The 17,843-nt window shown below is 36.8% G+C and overlaps 1 protein-coding gene across 3 annotated transcripts in view; it reads right to left on the bottom strand.

The window, feature by feature from the left end:
- epb41l4b (erythrocyte membrane protein band 4.1 like 4B) overlaps positions 1-17,843 on the bottom strand; it is a 332,591-nt gene that overhangs the window by 16,893 nt on the left and 297,855 nt on the right. For 2 of the 3 annotated variants that reach the window (XM_069911692.1, XM_069911699.1), the window contains exons 21-23: positions 5,088-5,211; positions 2,999-3,076; positions 800-847 (exon numbers count right to left, since the gene is read on the bottom strand). In XM_069911692.1, coding sequence (XP_069767793.1) covers positions 800-847; positions 2,999-3,076; positions 5,088-5,211 — 250 coding nt within the window. Of the gene's footprint in view, positions 1-799; positions 848-2,998; positions 3,077-5,087; positions 5,212-16,305; positions 16,328-17,843 lie in introns of those variants that run through there. The other variant, XM_069911705.1, reaches the window with a different exon arrangement.

A 17,843-nucleotide genomic window follows, 5' to 3' on the forward strand; every position in this document is an offset into this window, starting at 1 on the left:
GAATCTTTGCAGGTCTTTTGCAGAATGTTTTTTGCAGAAAGCAAAAATGTAGCAACATACAGCTTGCCTGGGAACATGTGATCTTTTCAGGCAGCAGAGAATAGTTTTGCTCTCAGAGTGGGAGGGTGTGAAAACAGAGAGGAGAGACACAGAAATCAGTTCCAGAGGGATAAACTGGCAAACTTTGGAAGGATGCCTGGTCAAAAGAGAAGACTGGCAGTTTGAAAGGTGACCTGAAAGAAAGAGGATCATCTGGAGAACCCTTGAAGGGGGCAAGTTTCGTCAGCAAGACTGATTGAGAAGGAATCAGTTGTGGATGTCCTGAAGAAGGAATCTCTCTCTGAAGACTAACAAGAACCCTCGTGAGTGGTAATCATTTGCCTGTTAAGCACCAAGACTGGTGAACTTTGTTAATGCTAACTTCTGTGCGCAGTACAAGAATTGCCTGCAACCAGTGAGATTAGACTGTGATCCAAAGAACTTTTCTAATCTTAAATATACATTACACACACCTGCGCTTAGTATTGGAGGGGGGATTAAGTAGGTTAGGTAGGTAAGTTGATAGCAATAAGTTAAAGTTTAATTGTTTTCTTGTTCAATTATAATTAAAAACTACTTTTGCTTAAGTAACCCTGTCTAATGCTGCTGGTTTTTGGGGTCCTCGGGACTCCATATCAATCTGAAAATGCAAAAGATATGATTAATAAAGACAAAAATTACAAACATATCCCAGAGTATATTCATGCTGACTCTCTTAAAATAAAACTATTAAGCAATCTTTTATTTGCAAAGTACTTACTGGAAATTGCTGTATAGGTGAAAAACGATGGGGTGGTACAGTCTTTATCTGCAAAATTAAAGAAAACTCAAAAACAAGCAAAGTTGATGCTGTAGTGCTAATGGTATAATGAACATGAAACATGAGTATTGTTATTAATTGCACAGAAACTTTTATTCAGGAAAACAAATGTGACCAAAACAGATAATAAATCTCAGTCTTACCACCATTATTCATATCTTGAAAACAAATTTAAATGCTTATAGGTTACTTCAAATTGACCTTAACATTTTCAGTTATTTACATACCATGTTTTGCCTTGCCTTTAAGAAAGAAAAGCAATCAGGCTTTGTTAACTTAAAAATGAAACATTACTTCAATGTAGCAGTACACTAACAACTACATTGCATTGGACAGCAGAAGTGACATAAAAAGAAATCTCATGAAACACTGGTAATCCTGCACTCTTAGGTCTTTGGTGGTGGCCCACTGGCAATATTAAGAATAATTGAATGTTCTTCCGATCAAAAAACAAACACACTTTTATTTTCCTTTCTTGCATGCCACAAAGTAGAACAATAAATTTTCCAGTGAACTCTGTGTGTTTAAAGGGGGTGGGAAATATACCAGGATTCTTGATCCTGGCTCTGGTTGTAATCTACCCACGTTCCTGCCGCTTAGTGTTCTGGATCCTGCTCAGTCTCAGCCACATTCTAGACTCCAGTTTATATCGCACATTTCAGAGCCTGGCTCATGTTCTAGAATAATGAGCAAGCCAAATGCCAAACATTCAGGATTTCCAAACAATTTAATACAGAATTATTATAGTTTTGCTGGACTTCAGTGACATGCTCCCAACATAGACCAATTACTCTCAGAAGTCCAATTCTGTTTGAACAAAACAAATTCTTTCTCTTTGACATTTCCATACCAACATTTTACATCAATGGTTCTCAACCTTTTTCCTTCCATTCACAAACCACTTTAAGTAATCCCTATGCCATCAGTGCTCTTTGATTAGTAAGGCATTGCTTAAGGTGGTATGTGAGTGGGAAGGGAAGGTTGAGAATCACCACTCCAGACCCAATTGTTACTGATATATTTTGCCTGAGAAAAAAAAACTGTCATTGGCCCATTTCCTTTGGAGTTATGAAAACATGCATATAACAAATCAATTAGGTACGATTAAAACAGTGGTTTACAAAATTTTTCTTTCCACCCACATCCCACCTTAAGCAATCCCTTACTAATCACAGATCACCTTTGGGATAGGGAATACTTAAAGTGGTATGTGAGTGGAAAGAAATAGGTTGAAAACCATTGCTTTACATTATCAAGCCTTAGTTGAAAAATCTATTTTCAATGCTCCATTCTCTATGTATAATCAGATTTCATCAGTAGTGCAGTTTTATTCAAGAACACATAAAAAACAGCAGAAGGAATAGGCCATCAAGTCTCTTATGCAAGTCCCAGTATTCATGGTTGATCATATGGGCCTCAACATCTTTCCTCTGCCTACTTTCTGAACCCCTCAATTACTCACTGTCAAATTAATATTTAAATAACAAAGCAGAAAGTAAAATGTTATTTAAAATGGTCGCTATCATTTCTAAAATCCAATGAGCAACTTCACAACATGAGCCTCAGAAACTGTCAAATTAATCAGTCTGGTTTTAAAATTGTTGTTTATACCTTAAGCAAATCAATTGAAGATTAAAACAGACAAATATAAATGACCGTTTTGATTTTTGTGGAAGAACACATGTAGATTTCATTCAACCTTCTCAGTTTTAATGGGTATACATCAGAGCAAATTGGACCAAGTAGTTCCAGGTTAATTCCTGGTCAGACTTGAATTAATTCACCTCAGTCAAACAAAAGGGAGATCCCACCTACAGACTTGAACTAATTGACTTTATAGGAGATTGTAGGGGATGAAATTTTTTGAGATTGCAGACTTTGAGCATCACCCTGGGTACAATATCATTCTGATTCTTTATTTTTTTTTGACCGTGACAACTGTGTTGCATTTTATATCATCATGAATGGAGATACAAAAACACTGGAAAATGGTGGAGGAAAATTAGAAGGACACAAATATGATAATAGAAGATAGCATTATTTCTCCAAGCAATCACAATCTGGTTTCTAGGATTTTATTATCTGTTTATGTTTTGTAATCCATATAATAGTCTGAAATGACAGACACTAAGTACAAACCAGAGGAGTAGCTTCAGTGAAGTCCATCAGAAGATCTCCTGGAGCAGCCAAATCAGTTTGGTCTTCTTCCGAATTATTCTGTTGAAATACAGGAGTTTTTGTACTCTTACGTACATCTGCATAAGGACATTTTTCAAACCATTTGGGCCTACTTTACATTATATTTAAGTAGAATTTATTTTAATTTAAAAAATTCCCCATGTGAAATGACAAAAATAAATTTCTAGAAATGGCAAGTATGCTGGGAAATATTTATAGTAAGTGCAGTGCTAATTATAATAAATGCCGCACATCACAAGGAGAGAACTACTGTTAATCTGCAAAACTAAAGAATGAGACTTTTGTCAATGTAATGTAACATTTAAAGAGTCAGTGAATGCTGGCTCTATATTTTTAAGTCACCCCAGAGAGAATGAATGAGATTTAGAAACAAAACAAAAATTTCACTGGATAGTAACAAAAAGTTTCAGGGGTGAGCAACTTTTATAGTAGAAAGACTAGTAAAGCTGGGATCACTCTGTTCATAACAGAGGAGATTGTGTGGGGATCTGATTTGCAAGTTTCCAGAGGATAACCCAAGTATAACCCAACATTTCTAGATGTGTTTTAAGATTCAAGAATCCTTTATTGCCATGTACATGAATGCATACAATTTGTCAACAATTTGTCTTTCGGAAAGGCACACCATCATCAGCGTGGCAACCCCTCCAATAAATAGAAGCAAAAGAGAGTCCCTTCAGAGATGTTGAATGTCAATGGATTAGCACCCCTGTGCTCCCACAGCCTCCTGATCATTCCAGCTCTTAGTTCCAAACGTGATACAATCAAGAAGCTCCTTCACAGTCCTTCTTCCCATTGGTACCCTCACCAAATCCTCATCCCTGGTTCTCACGAGCCAATCTCCAGCATCCAGAAGCCTGGTGATAGTCCTTCAGCTATCAAGCTCCTCACTGGTCTGCTGCCATGGTTATATTCCCTGTGGGGCCCTCTTTCAGGCTTCTCCTTCTTATGGGGGAGAGGGGGAATGGTCTCCTATTGCAGTGCCCTGCACTGGTCCACTGTTATGTTGAAGTTGTTTAAGACATTGGTGAGGCCATATTTGGAATATTGTGTGCAGTTCTGGTCGCCCAGCAGCAGGAAAGATATCAATAAGATTGAAAGAGTGTGTAGAGTTTTACTAGGATGTTGCCAGGTCTTCAGGAGTTGAGTTACAGGGAAAGATTAAACAGATTATGACTTTATTCCTTGGAGCAAAGAAGATGAGGGGAGATTTGATAAAGGTTTATAAGATTATGAAAGTTTTAGACAGAATGAATGCAAATAGGCTTTTCAAACTTAGATTGGGGGAGATAAATACAAGAGGTCACACTTTTAAGCTGAAGGGGGAAAGGTTAAGGGGGAAATATTAGAGGGAAGTTCACTCAGAGAGTGGTGGGAGTGTGGAATGAGATACCATCTGATGTGATGAATGTGGGCTCCATCATGTTTTTTAAGAGCAAATTGGATAGGTGCATGGATGGGAGAGGTCTGGAGGGTTATGAAATGGAAGAAGTTCAGTGGGACTAGGGAGATGATGGTTTCCACTGACTAGATGGGCTGAATGACCTGTTTTCTATGGTTCTATAATCATTTGCTGTGTGCTTCCTAAATTTCTTACATTGTATTAATAGATATGCTTCTAAAGAATTCATTATGTCTGAAGCCATTTGGGATGTACACAAAATATATTGGTATTTATGTTTTATAAATGCAAGTTCTTTATCATTTTTGCATACTTAAATCAAAATAAAACAGCCAGTAATTTGGCAATAATACATTACTCTCTTGAAATGAATTATAGCATTTGGTTTGCACCTAAAATGGAAATAGGTTTAGAATAGGGGATGAAGGACCACTGTTATTATTTAGGAATAAAGTACTGAGAAACAAGTTATTTGGAAACCACATTGCAACAATTACAGTCCAAAACAAAAGGAAAATAAAATGTCACTGACAAAGGATAACACAACATTTCAATTAACAGTACAAAAACAGGTTAACATGTATTTAAGAATGAATTGATAGAACAATCTTAAAGCAACGTCCTTACCTTGATGCAGGTGGGGTACTGTAATTGCTGAACATCACTTGCAGATGGTTTACTGACTGGGGGAGGACTGTCGCGTGTGGCTGCAGCTAAGGCAGGAGGCAGGTCATCTTCGTCGCTGTGATTACTTGAAGACGTGATAAAGGACATTACTATAAAACATACTTATCTCCATTCAACAAGGAACCTTGCAACTTTCAAAGAATTACATTATCCACAATTGACAAATAACAGACTGCTGCACAAATACCCAGAACCTTTAAATCTAGCCAACTGGTTGCAACACAAGCTATACATGAAAAACTAGCATGGTTTTTTTTCATCTTATTTCATCCTGGTTTCAAATGAATACAACAGTAAATAACTAAAATTCACTACAACTTAATTCTCCACCAAAAAAAATCAAAGAAGGCGGCAGGTCTTCTGTGAAATTGGGCTAGCAATCGTAGTTCTTCATGGACAAACAAGTTTTGCAGAATTTATGCAAAGCTAAGGGAATTTTTTCCTTTTTCCCTTCCTAACCTATAACCATATCCTCCCACGTTAGTAAAAGTTTCCTGCAGCACCCGTCTATTTTGAAAAGTCTCTTCTAATTAGAGTTGATAATGTCGTCTCACAAACAATGCTAAAGGATCTTCATGGCATTATTCAGAGCCAGATGGGTGACCCACAGAGCTGCTGAACAGGAAATGCTGCCATCCTAGCTATGTACTATTGTGTTGACATCACACTGTAGTGAAACAGTTAAAATGAACTCAACCCATGGATAGAGCTCAGTGTGTTGTAAGCCACCAAGGCACTGGGTAACAATCCCTGTAAGGCTTAATGGGCTGAGATGTGAGCTTAAGGGTGCATCTTGTTTAACGTGGGTGGTAAAAGACATTGCTAAGGATAGACACTAACTGGACCACATGTTGGCATACTTCCTGCATGCTACAACCTCTCTCATGACCTCCTATTGGATGTGCCAAGTGTAGAGTTTACCTTTATTTGTTGGCGGCTCAGCTCTCCCTAGTACACCTCGATAGTAACAAACTCAAGAATGGTTGCTGGTTATAATGAATCACCATCTATAGAGTAGAGCTATGTGCTGTACTGGTTTAATGTTAACCACAAACTTTTTAAAATAATGTGAAATGTTACTCAGATAACATAATATCAATGTAACTATGCTGTTCAGCAATCTATTCTCATTTTGCCTTTATTTATGCAAGATTAAGTAAAAGCATTTGTGAAGAGGAAGAGCTCTTCTTCTTCTCATCTTGTTCCAGAGAATATATCTGCAGTTTGCTTTATTTTATTGTCACAGCTATTGCTCTCTGCAGCATACAACTCAAAATTGTCTGAGAAATATGTTTGTTGGAAAGGATTCATTAGTTCCTGCCTTGCTCCACCATCTTGCAATGTTGGCTACATTTTACTCAGCCTTGATCAATGAATGTTAATGGGAAGGAATGTTGGAAAATAAAACCACTAATTCATTATGCCACAGACACAGTTATATTTCTGCCCGTTCTCAGAAACATTGAAAAACTGGCTTTGGTAGATATGGGGCAGGCAGCTGAGAAAGTGATGGTGGCAAGTGCATGGAACAAAAGTGGCACCATTTCAGCACGATGACCCAATGTCGGAAAGTACAGATTAAGTGATAGACCAATAGCCAGTGACTCCAGGAGGGAGAAAGGGAGGAGGGAAACACAGAGCAAAAAAAATCCAATAAATGCTCAAATATCAATTTCTGCCCTGGACTTGAGCTAGCAATAATGCAAATGTTTATTATTAACACACAAAGATAGCCTGCAGAAAATCTTATACAAAGATATCAATTAACATAAACATAACATAACAATTTACAGCACGGAAACAGGCCATTAGGCCCTTCTAGTCCGCACCGAACCAAACACCCCTCTCTAGTCCCACCTCCCTGCACAATGCCCATAACCCTCCATCTTCTTCTCATCCATATACCTGTCCAACCTTTTCTTAAATAATACAAATAACTCCGCCGCCACTATTTCTCCCGGAAGCTCATTCCACACGTCTACCACTCTCTGAGTAAAGAAGTTCCCCCTCATGTTACCTCTAAACCTCTGCCCCTTAATTCTTAACTCATGTCCTCTTGTTTTAATCTTTCCTCCTCTTAACGGAAATAGTCTATCCACATCCACTTTGTCTATCCCTTTCATAATCTTAAATACTTCTATCAAATCCCCTCTCAACCTTCTACGCTCCAAAGAATAAAGACCTAATCCGTCCAATCTCTCCCTATACTCTAGATGCTTAAACCCAGGTAACATTCTGGTAAACCTTCTCTGCACTCTCTCCACTCTGTTTATATCCTTCCTATAATTAGGCGACCAGAGCTGCACACAGAACTCCAAATTAGGCCGCACCAACGTCTTATACAGTCTCAACATCACCTCCCAACTCCTATATTCCATGCAATGATTGATAAAGGCCAGCATACTAAAAGCCTTCTTCACCACCCTATTCACGTGAGTTTCTACCTTCAGGGAACGATGTACCGTTACTCCTAAATCTTTCTGCTCTTCTGTATTCATCAATGCTCTCCCATTTACCACGTATGTCCTGTTCTGATTCTTCTTACCAAAATGAAGCACCTCACACTTATCAGCATTAAATTCCATCTGCCATTTTTCAGCCCACTTTTCTAAGCAGCCCAAATCCCTCTGCAATCCTTGAAAACCTTCTTCATTATCCACTATTCCACCTATCTTAGTATCGTCTGCATATTTACTAATCCAATTTACCACCCCATCATCTAGATCATTAATGTATATAACGAACAACAATGGGCCCAATACAGATCCTTGAGGCACACCACTGGTCACCGGCCTCCAACCTGACAGACAATTATCCACTACCACTTTCTGGCCTCTCCCTTTCAGCCAATGTTCAATCCATTTGACTATCTCAAAATTTATACCTAAAGACTGCACCTTCTTAACTAACCTTCCATGTGGTACCTTATCGAAGGCCTTACTGAAGTCCATATAGACAACATCCACTGCGCTACCCTCATCCACATTCCTAGTCACCTGTTCAAAAAATTCAATCAGATTTGTCAAACATGGGTTAGGGTTAGGGTTAGGGTTAGGGTTAGAAATGTGAATGACTGACATCTTCCTACTGACTTAGAAATCAAGGTTTGTCCACCTTCTTTCACCAGATCAACTATTATTATTAGCATTTATTTTTCCCTCTCAAAAATATTAAATTATATGAACTGCTACTATGTACAAGTTTCAGAAAACCATTATTTTTCCATATAAAATATGGTCAAAAAATTCCCGACTCAGTTTTAATGGAATCATAATTATAATGCAGACTTTTTACACAATAGCACTTATTTTGTTCATTTATTAAGATTTAATATTTTATTTTCATACTTCCAACTAAATTCGAGGTCATTTCACCATTAAGTGATTATGCTAAACTCACTTCTCCTCCATTAATTTTACCTGTAATACAATCTCCCACATTCCATCAATTTCCTTCAGATTGCACTTGTGAATAACCTACCAACCCACAGGACTTCAGGATGTGGAAGGAAAGCCATCCTGTCATATTCAGAATCAGGTTTAAGAATCAGACAGAATCTGCACCCAGGATGAGGACTTCCATGCCAGATCATCAGAGATTTCCTCCTCCTTCAAATAACATGGCTCTACCACCATTTACTTGGCAATCACCTGCATATCCTCCATTACCCACACATCTGCCCTGGTCCCCTCCACTCCTTCACGCATCAAGGACAGGATTCCTTGTCCTCACCTACCACCCTACCAGCCTCCACCTCCAACACATCTTTCTCTGCCATTTCCGCCACCTACTACATGATCCCACCACTAGACACAAATTCCCCTCTCTACCTTCCACAGGGACCCCTCTCTCCATGAATCCCTTGCTCACCCCTCCCTCCCCACCAATCGTCCCCTTGAGACCAACCTGTGTGACCGCAGGAGATGCTCCACTTGCGCCCAGTCCTCCTCCTCCCTAGCACCTTTTGGGGCCCCAAACATTCCTTCCAAGTGAAGCAACATTTCACTTGTGAATCTGCAGGGCTCATCTACTGTATCTGGTACTCTCACTGTGGTTTCTTTGACATTGGAGAAACTGGATGCAGACTGGGAGATTGTTTTATTAAGCATCTCAGTTCTATCTGCCAGTGGCCACCCATTTCAATTCTCCATCCCATTCCCTTGCCGACATGTCTATCCAGGTCTCATGTACTGCCATGATGAGACTACCCGAAAACACCTCATCTTCTGACCCTCAAACCGATGGTATTAATATCGACTTATCTAGCTTTCATTAAAACCTCCCCTCCCACCTCCTTCTTCCACCAATATCTCTCCATTCCCTGTTTCCTTGCACACAGATATGATCAATTCTACCTAGTCCTTTATCATATCCAATTAAAACCACTTGTTCGTCTGGATTCCTCCCCCATTGTTTGAATTCTGAGACTTATCTGATATATCCTGCTTCTGCCTTTTCTGATTTTTAATTGAAGAAGAGCTCAGGCCTGAAACGTTGGCAGCTGAAAAGATGCTGAAAAGATTAGCTGAGTTCCTCCAGTGTTTCAGTGTGTGTTTACTACAATCACAGTGTCTGCAGCCTATCATGTTTCACTCAGGTTTAAACACAGGTGACTGGAGGCACGAGGCAGATGCAGTAACTATAGTGCCTATGTGTCAATGCCAATTAAAATGTTCTTCTGTAAAAACTGGAAGAATAAAATTTAGCTTAATCTAGCATTTTACATTTTGGCATCAGAACTGTACAGTCAGAAACAGCGCCTTCATCCGACCACACTCAGATGAACCTTGTTTTTCCATCTATACTAATCCTATTTGTCCACATTTGGACAGTATCCTTTTAGGTCTTGCCTATTTAAATGACTGTCTAAATGCCTCTTCAAAGTAATAATGGTAGCAGACTCCATCATCCTTGCTAGCGAGACCTACAAACCAGGCAAAAGCCTAGTGAGTCTCCTCTGCACTCTCTCTGCAGCCAGCACATCCTTTCTATAATGTGGTGGCCAGAACTGCACACAATTCTCTCAAGTGTAGTCTGACCAGTGTTTTGTAAAGCTGCAACATAACACCCCAACTTTTATATTCTATGCTTCGACCGATGAAAGCAGCAAGTGTATGCTGTCATCACCATCCCAGTCTACATGTGTTGCCAGTTTTAAGGAACAATGAACTTGAACCCAAGGCCTCTGTTCCTTAATATTTCTTCATCTTCTACCATTTAGTGTAAAATGCTTCACCTTGCACTTGTCAGGATTAAATTCTATCAGCTAGTGTTCTGCTCAGGTGTCCATCTGATAAATATTCTGCTGTAACTTCAGACAACCTTCCTCATGATCCACCACATCACCACCTTTCATATCAACTGCAAACCAACTAATCAGATCTCTTACAATCTGAAAACATACTGGAGATGGACGTTAATGGGATGTAAATTGAGCAGCACGGACTCATGGGCCGACATGGCCTGTTACTGTGCACTATGTCATAATTTTTTTTAATTTAAAAATTCACATCGAACTTAATATATAAATCACTAAACAACAGCTATCAATCCCTGTGGCACACAAGGATGCTTTTCCAATTGGAAAAGCATCCTTCCACTCCCATCTTCTGCCTCCTATCACCATGACAATTTCAGATCCAGTTATCCACCTTGCCTTGGATCCTACACACTTTAACCATCTAGACCAGGGGTGTCAAACTCAAATTCACAGAGGGCCAAAATTAAAAACTTGGACTAAGTCGTGGGCCAAACTAAATATTTATTGAAAATTTTCAACAACATCTGCATGTTTTCTCTTCTTTCAACATATGTAATGTTAAACTTTTTCTTATTAAAATAAATGTTTAATAATAGTTTTGGTTAAACTCTTTCCAGAAGAAGCATTAACAAATGAGAAATAAAATATTCAATAAATAATATTTCTCTACAGCCTTTAAGCTCCTTTTAAATGTATTTTTTTTCAGAAGCCAACAAGTCAAAAAAAAACAACTTGCTTCAATGACAAACAGGTTTGTCTCCCTCCCACCTGTCTTGAAAGGTCCTGTTTTCTGTCTTTCGTTTGGCCATTTTTTGTAAGGGGTTTATTACATGTGAGTTGGGCGACAGGTTGCAGATGCTAATGAAAGTAAAGAGAGGAGGTGGGGGTGATTAGCGGGCTGACGCCAACGCATTTGCAAAGCATTCTGGGATTTGTAGTATTAGCTGTGCATGCGCTATACTGGCGTGGTGGCCAGCGGGCCAGCTCTAATACATATTTGGTATGATCTTGCGGGCCAAATATAATTAAATCACGGGCTAAATTTGGCCCGCGGGCCTGAGTTTGACATGTGTGATCTAGACCATTCTACCATGCCCTATTGTCAAATGCCTTACCTAAAGTCCATAAAGACAACATTTACTACCCTGCCTTCAACAATTTCCCTGGATACTCAAATTCATGAGATAGTATTTCTCATGCACAAAGACATGTTGACTTCTGATCAGCCCCTGCCTTTTCAAATGATCATAAATCCTACTTTAAGATTTTCAATAACTTCCACCAGCCTGAGGTTACTTGGTGCTGCCCTTCGGCACCTCATGCACAGCAAACAAAGATGAACCCATCTCTATCAGGGCACCAGCTCCCTTGTTTTCCATTGCAACTTTGGATAGATCTCATTAGCCCTGGAAATTTACCAGCTCCTATCTTTGACATCAAACTTAACCTCCTTGTTGATGCTGTCCTTCATTATATTATTTATGTACTACTCCTTGAATTCATTATCTTCCAGTGAAATACACAAAAGGACATAGCCAGTAAACTGTAGCAGACGAAGAAATGTTTATGAACAGAGAGGCCTTGAGTTCACCAGAAGGTCATGCAGTAAGTATAGGAACTAAAGGGTAACCAATGTTTCAGGCCCAAGCCCTCCATCAAGGAAGGGCTCAGGCTCGAAACATTGGTTACCCTCTGTTTCCAAATGATGCTGCGTGACCTGCTGCATTTCACCAGCACTTTTGCATATTGCACTGCAATCATAGGATCTACAGACCTTCTTGTGCAACCTTCATTATTTTTCATCCCTTTCTCTTTAATCATTTTGGACCTTGCCGTCATTTAGGCAGGGACCCATTCTATCTTGATTACCTTCTTTTTCCTGATATACTTGTTAGATGTGGCAGGAATGTCTCTTCAGTTATTAAATTCATGTTGGCAGTTTTTTTAAAATTCTACTGATACATTAATTGTGTTGGGCAGGTCCATGAATTGGACTTTACACTGACCAGGCAGCTAAATGCTGAACGACACGGTTAGCTTAGTTGCTCTCATGATGCTATTACAGCACCAGCAACCTGGTTTTGAATCTAGCACTTCCTTTTTTTTTTAAACTTTATTTATTCGTTCAAAGTACAGATAATAAGTAACATATATAACAATAAACATGAACGTTATATTTTATATATATAAAAAAAAGAAAAGAAAGAAGAAGAAAAAAAAGAACCCCCCCCCTCCCCCCTTCAGCCAACTCTCCTAAGGAGAGCCATAAAGAGAGAAAAAAAATTAAGGAAAAATTAAGCATACATATTAAGATCTAATCAATGTAAATCAAAATGTAAATATTCTGAATATAACAATCACTTGTTAATAAAGAAACTATAGTTATCACGTGAAACATATGTAATTTTTTCCATTATTAAATAATATTTCATCTCATTATGCCATCTATTAATATCAATCATATTCGTATCTTTCCACGTACTAGCAATACATTTTTTCACTACAGATAAAGCTAAATATACAAAAGCAAGTTGAAACTTACCTAATCCCAAACCTTTCAGCGGTTGCAAACTACCCAATAAAAATACTGTCGGATCTAAGGGTATTTTAATCTTATATAGGTATTCCAGAAACAATTGAACTTTCTTCCAAAAAGACTGTATATGTATACATGACCAAACCGCATGAACAAAAGTTCCAACAGAGTTACCACATCTAAAACACAAATTTGATAAATGAAAACCATACTTTTTTAGTTTTTCAGGTGTTAAATATAATTGATGTAAAAAATTATAATTGATCATTGCATAGCGTGCATTTATCAGTCTAGTTACACTATCATAACAAATATCTAACCAATCAATCTCAGAAAAAATAAAACCAATCTCCACTTCCCATTTACCTTTGGATTTATCCCAACCCCTTTTTATCCATACCATCCTGTAATATTTGATACATAAATGAAATATAGCCCTTCTCTGGTACCTTCATAAGAAAAGTCTCAAATTTAGTCATTTCAAGTAAAATCATATCTCTACCAAACACATGTTTTACCAAAGATCGAATTTGATAATAAAGAAACAAAGAGTTCTTATCAATAACATAACTATCTCTCATCTGGTCAGAAGATAAAAATTTACCTTCTTTAAAACAATCTCCCAAATTTTCCACACCTTTAAATCTCCAATGTAATAAACTTCAATTATGTATTGAGAAAGAAATAAGTTGATTATTATACAACGAAGTCAAGGCCGATAATTCACCCCTCGAACCTATCATTTTCTTTTTTTTTGTCCATAACTTCATTAAATGTTTTAATATAGGCAACATTATGTTGCTGTAACAAATTTACATTCCATCTAAACAAAAATTGATCTATTTCAAATTCAGAGATATTTGCCATCTCAATTTTGGTCCAACTAGGGGGCCGTTCCAAATCCATCAATAAACTAATAAATTTAAATTGGGCTGCTTCATAATAATTTTGAAAATGTGGTAAATGTAGTCCCCCTAATTCATATTTCCAAGTTAATTTATTCATGGCTACTCTTGAAAATTTACCTCTCCATAAAAACTCCCTAACCATTTTATTCAAATCTCAAAAAACAATATTATCAAGTAAATACAGAATAGATTGAAATAAATATTGCATACATGGAAAAATATTCATCTTAATTGTATTTATTCTACCCAATAAATTAATAGGCAAATCTTTCCATTTAATCAAATCAGTTTTAATTTTTTTTAATTAACAGAACATAATTTAATTTATATAAAGATTGATAATTAACATCCAAAATTATACCCAAATACTTAATTTGATCCGTCCATTTCAAATTAAGAATATTCTTATAAGCTGAATAATCTCCTTCACTCACTTTTTCACTTTTTTCCCAATTAACTTTATATCCAGAAAGACATCCATATTGCATCAAACACTCCTTCAAATGTAAAAGAGATTGAGCTGGATTTCTTAGATACACCAATACACCATCGGCAAATAAATTAATTTTATATTCCTCATCTAAAACTTTCATACTTTGTATCTGTGTATTTTGTCTTATCAACTGTGCCAAAGGTTCGATCACAAACGCAAACAAAGCTGGTGATAAAAGGACAACCCTGACGAGTAGATCGGGTCAATTTAAATGGTTCCGAAATCAAATCATTCGTTAGTACTCTTGCTACCGGTTTACTATATAAAGCCTTAATCCAACCAATAAAGAGTACTGAACTTGAATTTCTCCAAAACTTTGAACAAAGTTCCACTCAACTCTATCAAACGCTTTTTCGGCATCTAAAGATATCACCATCGGATGGTCTGAAGATTGTCGAAATCTATTAATCAAACTAATCACACGTAAAATATTATCTGAGGCATATCTATTCTTTATAAAACCTGTCTGATCCATAGGAATCAGCTTAGGTAAAAATTTAGCCAATCTATTCGCTAAAATTTTAGCTATAATTTTATAATCTACATTTAACAACGATATCGGTCTATATGAGGATACTTTCAAAGGATCTCTATGTTTCTTTGGAATTACTGTAATTAAAGCACTAGAACAAGACTCAGGCAATTCATAATGTTCTCCAACCTGGCGTAGCACATCTCCAAAAACTGTGGAGAAGTCATCATAAAAAATTTTATAAAATTTGACCGAAAATCCATCATCACCAGGCAATTTACCGTTCGGCATTTCTATCATAGCCATTTTAATTTCCGAGTCAGTAAATGGTGCTTCCAACTCCTGTATATCTACATACTCTAATGTCGGTAAATTCAACTGTGATAAAAAAAATCAATCGATCCATCTTCTTGTTTTCCATCAGATCTATATAACTTTTTATAAAATGAACAAAATTCATCATTAATCTCACGAGGTTTATACGTGATAAGCGAATTCTGTCTGACAGTATTAATAGTCCTTGAAACCTGTTCTTTCTTTAATTGCCATGCCAATACCTTATGTGCTTTCTCTCACCATTCACAATATCGTTGTTTAGTCCTATTAATCATACATTCAAATTGGTAAGATTGTAGAGTATTATATTCCAGTTTCAACCTAGACAATTCTATTTTCTGATCTTCTGTAGCATCTTTCTGAAATTCTTTTTCTAACTCACTAATCCGTTTCTCTAATTCAAGACTCTGATTTAATCGATTCTTTTTTATTTTAGGAGTGTAACTAATTATTTGTCCTCTCAAATAAGCTTTCATAGCATCCCATAATACAAACTTACTTTGAACAAAGTTAGAATTTTTTTTCAAAAAAATTAATTTGTTTTTTTTCAAAAAAATCAATACATTCCGTATTTTTTAATAACATTATATTAAACCTCCAATGTTAGGCCACCTGAATTTTCTCAGAGGTTGCATATGTAAAGTATAACAAAGAATGATCTGAAATCACCCTTCTTTTATATTCTGCTTGTTGTATTTACCCCTGTAAATGTGCAGATCCTTGAAAACGATTCATGTCTAGTTGAATAAAAAGAAAAGTCCTTCTCTGTCGGATTAAGACGTCTCCAAATATCCACTAAATTAAGATCTTTCATCAACGCCTGAACCTGAACTGCCATTTTAGATTTCTTAACTTTCTTCGGAAATTTATCTAATAAAGGTTCCAAAACACAATTAAAATCACCACCAACTAAAACATTATCATTAGCCTGACCCAGATATAAAAATGCATCAGAAATAAACGTTTCATCATCTACATTTGGGGCATAAATATTAAGTAAAGTCCAAAATTCACTAAAAATCTTACAATTTAATTTAAGAATACTTCCTGCCTTTTCCTCCATTGATTGTAATTCAAAAGATAAATTCTTATGTATTAAAATTGCTACACCTTTAGCCCTAGAATTAAATGAAGAAGAATATACATGCCCTACCCACAAAGATTGTCTGTGGGAGCTGCAAAAAAAAAAAAGACTTTTGTTGACATTCAAATGTGTTTCTTGTAAATAAGCAACATCAATTTTCATTTTCTTAATATACAGCAAAATGCGCTTAAGCTTAATCGGACTATTTAAACCTCGAACATTAAAAATAGCAAACCTCAACTTTGACATATCTACTGATGTTACTAAGAACTAAAAATATCGTTATATAAAAACTCAAATCAATGTAAATAGGCCCTCCAATAGGAGAAAAAAAATCCACAAATTAAAGACTAAATAAAATGAAAATAAAAAAATAAAAAAAAAATAATATATAAAAAAAATTAATCAAAAAAAAGAGAGAAAAAAAAAGAGAAACCCCCTGCCCAAAAAAAAACTACCAAAAGGTAGTAACCCCTAAACAAAACTTGGGTGTGGATCACCCACCAGTGGCTGATGACCAATAGAACTTAGAGCCAATCTCTCCCTTCCCAGCCAAACAAAGAATAACATCAAAATATCATAATGACATATAAAATAAAATAAGAATAAGCAAGTTCTTCTGTTCATCCAAGAGATTCCAAACTCGGAGACTCCATTTCCAGAGAAGTTGGACTCTTTCCATTCCCATTTCTCCCATTTCTACATTTCTTCCATTTCTGAAACAACCAGATTTTTCTTTAGGAGACAATGGTGGACTACATCTTTGTCCTCTTGCATCCCGCAATGAATCAGCAAAAATCATTGCTTCACTATCATTGTCAAAAAACCGAGATTGAAATTCTCCATAGAACACCTTCAACACTGCCGGATAGCGAAAAGTAGACTTATAGCCTTTACTCCACAAAACTTCTTTAACTGAATTAAATCGATGCCGACGCTGAATAACCTTTTAACTCAAGTCTGGATTTTTAAAAAATCTACTATTCTGAATCGATAACGGAGCCTGTCGTTGTCTCGCATTTTGCACTGCTAAACGAAGTATTGCTTCTCTGTCCAAATAATTCAAACATCGAATTATCACAGGTCTCGGTGGTTGACCAGGTAGAGGTGTTCTTCTTAAAGCTCTATGAGCTCTTTCCAATACCAAGCCTCCAGAGAAAAATTCTTGCCCCAAAACTCTTGGAATCCTTTCTTTAAAAAAATGAAGAGGATCTTGTCCTTCCATACCTTCTGGCAAACCAACAATTTTCACATTATTCCTTCTACTTTGATTCTCCAAGTAGTCTATTTTCCTCTCTAACTCCTTTTCACGTTCACGCAGTTCTATAATGAATTTTTCAACTTCCAACACTTTTTCTGTATTAGAGGCCACTTGCTGTTTACATTCCAAAAAAGCAGTCTGAAATTTTAAAAAATCTTCACAAGATGCTTCCACACGTGCTTTAACTGTAGTGAATTCTGACCTCATACTAACATTCATTTCAGCCAGCTCTTGCATTATAGGCTGAATGACAGCATTTAACTGTTTATATTGTTACTCAGAAAAGCTCAGCCCTGCTTCCTCTGACGTAGTGGCAGAACCAGGCAACTGCAGCTCCTGCTGCATC

Source organism: Narcine bancroftii, chromosome 1, assembly GCF_036971445.1.
Source record: "Narcine bancroftii isolate sNarBan1 chromosome 1, sNarBan1.hap1, whole genome shotgun sequence".
In the NCBI taxonomy this organism is placed as follows: Eukaryota; Metazoa; Chordata; class Chondrichthyes; order Torpediniformes; family Narcinidae; genus Narcine; species Narcine bancroftii.